Raw genomic sequence first — 6,678 nt, forward strand, 5'->3', positions numbered from 1 at the left:
TTCACAGCTGAAACATCTTTCACGTGACTCATAATGAGTCTTTGATAATCACTATGATGGTACGCTGTGACCTCACAGTGACCTGTGCGTCGTTTAGCAGAGATTTACTGTCAAACATCCCTCTATAATCTGTTTTCATAAAGTAGGGAAGCCAAATGTGTCAACTTGAAAGGAAAGTAGTAGAATTTTCAGCTTCATCGTCTCTATAATGACTCATGATGGGTATATTGTGACCTTACAGGGTCCTAATGGCAGTTTTAAATCTATATTTGTTTAGTGTAGGGATGCAAAATGTGTCCATCTCTAAGGCTTTAATCTTTAATCTCATTTCTAATCGTATCTTTGCTGCACATTTGATCCCAAAAGTGTTTCACTACTGTACTGTGTAATATAACCTCCATTCAACTTGTATTTTTACGACGTAGGGAAGCAAAATGTGTCCATTTCTGATGTTTTAGTCTTGTAGTTTGGAGTTGTAGAGATCAACAAACATTAAAAGAAAGGTTATATTTCACAATAAAGCTGCTGTAAACATTTCAGGGATCAAATATGCACAAAAAACCTGAACCTACCGTGTAGGGAAGCAAAATGGTTTTATGGCTCATAACAAGCATTAAAAAATAAGATTACAAGTCTTGTTTCACAGGTTTTTCATGAATATTTGATACCAAAACTGTGTAATATAACTTTATTTGATGCATTTTCACTGTCTAGGGACGCAAAATGTGTCAGTTTCTATGATTTGTAACCGTAAGATGAGGAAACCCTTCGTGGTCACGTTTTGTTTGCATATGTAATCCCTAACATGTTCACAGCAGCTGTTCTGTTTTATATAAGCTTCTTTTATTTGTATTTTTTACTGTGTAGGGAAGCAAAATGGGTCCATCTGTAATTCAGTGGTTTGCAGCTGAAGCTGTTTTGTCTGATTTTAACAGATTTTTATTGATCCAAACATTTCAGTTAACAGCAGCTGTGACTGATTTGGGGATGCAAAATGTTTCAATGGGCGTCAGACAAAGTTTTAATTGATTCTTCGTCATATTTCAGTTTGAACCCTGAACAGAGAGACAGCTGATCGATGATCAATAATCAAATCAGAGAGAGAGAGACAGACAGGAAGGACGTGTCTCTCTCTCAGATCCGCAGTGGTCTAAACACACACACACACACACACACACACACACACACACACACACACACACACACAGAAACGCCTCGTCATGCCGGACCTGACAGCCTCCGGTCCGTGCTCGGTAACCTTCATCTGATCGGCGGATCAATGATCGATACTCACTTTGTAGAAGATGAGCTTGAGCGTGCCGTAGAAACCCATGACTGCTTCTCCCGGTGCGGTACCGACCGCACGAGCCCTCCCGGTGAAACGCGAAGATGCGGAAAAAAAAAAAAAAAAAAAAACCGAAAAATTTTTTTCCACGGGTTACACGGTTAAATCCGAGGCGGCGTGACGGTCACTAATCCATCCGGTGATTTCGGTGATTGATCAAGAAGTGATGATCGATCATCAGAGCAGACCGGGAGAGCGCGTGCTGCCTCTTAACTCGCTCCTGGCGTTCACGAGGAGCGCAGACATGAACCAGGAACACGCAGGGACATGCCTCTGTGAGGGGGGAGGAGGAGGAGTGAGGAGGGGAGGGGGGAGGGAGGAGGAGGAGGGGAGGGAGGGGAGAAGGTAGGAGAAGGGGGGAAGGGAGGGGAAGGAGGAGGAGGGAGGAGGGGAGGGAGGGGGGGGGGAGGAGGAGGAGGGAGGAGGGAGGGAGGGGGGAGAGGAGGGAGGGAGGGGAAGGGGGGAGAGGAGGAGGGGAGGGAGGGAGGAGGGGAAGGGGGGGGAGGGGAGGAAGGGAGGAGGGGAGGAGGGGAAAGGGAGGAGGGAGGAGGAGAGGGGGAGACAGGAGAGGAGAGAGGGGGGGAGACAGAGAGAAGACAGGAGAGAGACAAGGAGGGAGGAGACAAGAGGGAGGAGACAAAGAGAGCGAGAGGGAAAAGGAGGAGATCACGGAGGGAGGAGACAAGGAGAGGCGAGAGGAGGAGGAAGACAAGGAGAGGAGGAGACAAGGAGGGAGGAGACAAGGAGAGGCGAGAGGGAGGAGGAGACAAGGAGGGAGGAGACAAGTAAGAGAGGCGAGAGGGAGGAAGGAGACAAGGAGAGGAGGAGACAAGGAGGAGGAGACAGGAGAGCGAAGGGAGAGGAACAGGAGAGGAGGAGACAAGAGGAGGAGAGACAAGGAGAGGCGAGAGGGGGAGGAGACAAGGAAGGGAGGAGACAAGGAGAGGAGACAAGGAGGGAGGAGAACAGGGAAGAGACAAGGAGGGTAGGGAAGGGAGGGAGACAGAGAGAGTAGAGGGAGGGGGGGAGACCAGCTTCCTCAGAGACTCAAACGTCCAGGTTTTTAGACAGGCCTGGGGAAGTCACGGAGACTACGCCAGTTTGCAAAGTCTAGATCAGTCCGGGTCGCGCGGTACGTGCTACAGAGTGTAAGAACATGTACGTCTGCATTGTTTACCACGTCGGCGGGAACGTCATGCAGATAACTACGTCCGTTGTTAAAGATCAGCTGCGGGGACTGTCTCAGAACTACGCCAGGTTTTAGACAGTCTTGCGGGGACGGAACGGAGACACGTCCAGGTCAACAAAGGTCACCCGGCCTCTGATTCATTCGGATGTCACATTTTGGTACATGGGGAACTATGGACTTACTCACTTCTGGAGCAAGCCCATTGGGACGTTTTGATGAATGCAGTTTTTGTAATACGGGCGTGAACAAACAAGTCCGTCTCACAAACACACCCGCAGCCGGCGAGGGGGGTCGCTGCAGGTCGCAGCTTTCGTCACAGCTGATTGACCTTAAAGGTCGTCACACTGAACCCCCCGCAGGCGCACACACACATCAGTGAGTGTGTCGGAGGAGGTGGAGGAGGGGAGGTAATTTGTGAGGTCAACCTTCACCAGGAGCCTGGAGAGACAAAACATGCCTCACTCTGTTACAGACCCCCCCCGACCGTCCTTTTTTCCTTCTTACAGAAACCTCCTTCACCTTCAGGCCTCACACACACCAACCGGCTTCCCCTTCTGCTGCGCTTTCGGTCAAAACCCCATGAACCAGACGAACAAAGATAACATGTATGTTTAGGTGGAGCCAAACCTGGCTGTATTTCTTCTCAGATGACCTTCGGGTCCGAGGCCTGCGGGTAAACTCGGTCAGCGTTACTTTTCAGCCTCAGGATATGCGTTTCACCTAAAGGTGTTTCTAACATATCGTTGTTTCGTTCCCCTCGTAACGTCACATACAGTGAGAGGGGCAGAACAGGAGAAAACCCGTGAGGACGCGACACGTTACAAACAAGACCTCTCTGAAACTCGCCATCACGGATACGACGAGGCTGCGGGGCCGCTGAGTTGGATAAGTTGGATTCGGCAGGTGTTTCTGTTTGCTGAAACAGGTGGGCGTCCGTGGTTTTCAAAGATATACAACAGTATGTCATTCAGGAAAACCCTCGGCGCCTCCACTTCTCTTCCAGGCGAATATATCCAAAGGTTTAACAGCATCTGGAACATCCAAAACCCTACTACGTGTGCTTCTACTTAAATCGCAGTCCCGTCCATCCATTTTCTTCCTCTTGTCCAGGTTTTAAGCAGACGTCCTTCTACCCAGCAACCATTCCAGCTCCGCCTGAAAAGCGCTTCTATGGGTTGGACTTTCCCGGAGCACCTTCAATAATAAGCGCACAGGATACATCCCATCAAGAGATGTGGAACCACTCGCTGAGTTCTCTCTCGCTCTCTCCCGAGCTCCCTCCAGATTATGTTCCGAGCATCTTCTCTAAGCCGAGCCTGGCACCACCCTGACATTGGGAACGTCTTAACTACCCAAGCTCTGAGACGGGGAGGGTTGGAACGTAGATGGACTGGGAAGATCGGCTCTGACTCCGATGCGCACCAACCCACGCCACAACATCTCAACTCATGAACAAGACTCTGAGATCTCGCTACTCAAGGGGCACAACCCGACCTCCACCTAGAGGAATATGTCCAATACAACCAAACATGACGGAGCCTACGCGCATTGGGGTCCCAAATTTTGTAAAGTTCGTCTCTTTTATAATCATGAAAGTGAAAAGTCACTCGGTAGATGTGGGTAACCGACACTCGGATGATCTTGGATAGTTTTGGGAATCTGAAACGGCCTCCAGCATCTTTGTAATCCTTCCTCTGTTGAAGCAACAAACGTCCAGTAAACTCTGCCAATTCAACGTTATACTGAACCAAACTCAATTCATAGTTCTGGGTTGCAATTGAACCACTGAAAGATCTCATTTCCTTCCCCCCCAAGCCTCTCAGAAGCCCATTTTTCTTTCTCAATGTACAGGTGTTTTTTCATTTTTCAACACAGAAAATAGGCAACCGACTTATTTAACCTTTTGCATCCCTACAACAGTGGAAATACAAATGAAAGAGGTTTAAACGACACAGTGACAAGCGTGCGTGTGAACGGGTGTTGGGATCAAAATCTAAACAGTTGTTGAAGTTCTCTAAATTAACAAAGATTGAAAAGGGGAAATGGAACACATTTGTGCTTCTCCCACACAGTAACACACTCTGTCATCATCCACCAAGGTGGACCCACACGGTGACCTTTGAACTTGTTAAGTGTAAATCTCTGCTATCATACCGGCTTCGCTTCATCATCAACATCATCATCATCTTCTCTGTTTCATCCTGTCTCACTCTCCTTTCCGTCTGGTACATAATTCGATTCCTGCCTACTCGTTCTTCTCTCTGGTCTTCACGTTGTTCGAAATGTGAAATTTCCTCTTTCTGCTTCTGAATTTACATATTTCTCTTCTTCTTCTTTTTTAATTCCCTTCATGTTCAACAGCTGAGGAATGAAGAAGTTCGAGTCCGACTCGAGCAAAGGACACAATCGTGGGGACGTTCTTTCCAGATGTGGATGAACGCAACGTTGAACTGCAGATAAATAAATGTTTCGGGTTTTTAAATAAAAGGGCGTCGCACTGCTGTTGGCGGCAGGTGATGGGATTGATGAACGCTGGACGGAAGGAAGAAGAGAACGGAGGAAGGAAGGAAGGAAGAAGTAAGAAGATTGAGGGAGAAAGGAAGGAAGAAGGAAGGAAGGAAGAGTGAGGGGAGGGAGGGTAGGAGGAAGGAAGAACGGAGGGAGGGAGGAAGGAGAAAGAGGAAGGAAGGAAGAAACGGAGGAAGGAGGGAAGGAAGGAATGGGAGGGAGGAAGAGAAGGAGGAAGAAACGGAGGGAGGGAGGAGGAAGGAAGGAAGAACGGAGGAAGGAAGAAGAGGAAGAGAATGGAGGGGAGGAAGGAAGGAAGGAAGAAGACGGAGAAGGAATGGAGGGAGGGAGAGAAGGAAAGGGAGGGAGGAGGAAGGAATGGAGGGAGGTAGGAAGGAAGGAAGGAAGGAACGGAAAAAAGGAAGGAATGGAGGGAGGGGAGGAAGGAAAGAAGGGAAGGGAATGATTCACCGCTTTCTAGACCTGTGATTCTCGAGTCACTTATCAGCTCAGGAGACTGTTTGTATGGGTCGGCGCTTCGACCAGGGGGAGGAGCCAGTGTCCGTGCAGAACGGAGCATTATTACTTACTTTCCACCTCTCCCGCCTTTGATTTTAAGACTCACCCTCCTTCACTCTCTCTGGTATCACACACACTAGTCTCGTCCCTCTGATGGTCTCGAAAACCTGAAACTGTGGTGTGTGTTGTGTGTGTGTGTGTGTGTGTGTGTGGTGTGTACTGCATTAAAACAAGCCTGACTATTTTTCCCACACTCCTGTAAGAGTGTGTGTGTGTGTGTGTGTGTAACGCTGTCAGCGGGAAACAGACGACACTTCAAAGAACAGAGATGTGGCTTTGTTGTGTGTGTGTGGGTGTAGTTTGCCGTGAGCTAGCTGGATTAGCTCCGAGTGTGGTGGTGTATGTGTGGACCCTACGCGAGAACATCGCAGCAACCACACAACAAACAAACACGCAGCGCACATCAACAACACACGAACACTTCTTCCCTTCAGTTCAGCGTCCTCTCGCGTCCTCTTCACTTGTCGCTCTCTTCTCCTCTGCCACATGAACGTTAGCTAACAGCAGCTTAACAGAACTCAGAGCAGCTGTTTCCATCCACAGGGACAGATAGAGAAGGCGACGGCAGCAACAACAGACAGGTCGTTACCAGTGTGTGTGTGTGTGTGTGTGTTCATCAATAATTAATGCAGAGATGTCAAAGACTTAGAGCTCATGAATATGTTAAATGAACGACTGAGAAGTGTCCGAACGCACAACGAGGAAGGAAGGAGGAAGGAAGGAAAAAGGAAGGAAGGAAGGAGGGAGGGAAGGGGAGGGAGGGGGGGAGGAAAAAAAGAAGGAAGGAAGGAAGGAAAGGAAGGAACAAAGGAAGGAAGGAAGAAGGAAGGAAGGGAAGGGAAGGAAGGAGGAGGGAGGGGGGCGAGGGAGGGAGAGGGAGAAGGGAGGGGGGAAAAAAAGAAGAAGGAAGGAAGGAAGGAAGGAAGGAAGGAAATAAAGGAAGGAAGGAAGGAAGAAGAAGGAAGGAAGGAAGGGAGGGAGGGAGGGAGGGGAAGGGAAAAAAAGAAGGAAAGGAAGGAGGAGGAAAAAAGTGGGAAGGAAGGGGAAAAGGAAGGAA

General features: G+C 48.8%; 2 protein-coding genes across 3 annotated transcripts in view; one reads left to right on the plus strand and one right to left on the minus strand.

Annotated features, from left to right (window-relative positions):
* LOC104935135 (V-set domain-containing T-cell activation inhibitor 1) overlaps window positions 1–6,678 on the plus strand; it is a 592,626-nt gene that overhangs the window by 289,137 nt on the left and 296,811 nt on the right. The window lies entirely within an intron of this gene.
* Window positions 1–6,678, minus strand: part of LOC104938112 (F-box/WD repeat-containing protein 7) — a 32,632-nt gene that overhangs the window by 14,798 nt on the left and 11,156 nt on the right. Inside the window, exon 1 of one of the 2 annotated variants that reach the window (XM_027287563.1) lies at window positions 1,295–1,425. The exons of the other annotated variant lie outside the window; for it this stretch is intronic. Coding sequence (XP_027143364.1) covers window positions 1,295–1,333 — 39 coding nt within the window. The 5' untranslated portion in view covers window positions 1,334–1,425. Of the gene's footprint in view, window positions 1–1,294; window positions 1,426–6,678 lie in introns of those variants that run through there. 2 annotated transcript variants of the gene reach the window in all.

The sequence above is a fragment of the Larimichthys crocea genome, chromosome XIV, assembly GCF_000972845.2.
Source record: "Larimichthys crocea isolate SSNF chromosome XIV, L_crocea_2.0, whole genome shotgun sequence".
NCBI lineage: Eukaryota > Metazoa > Chordata > Actinopteri > Sciaenidae > Larimichthys > Larimichthys crocea.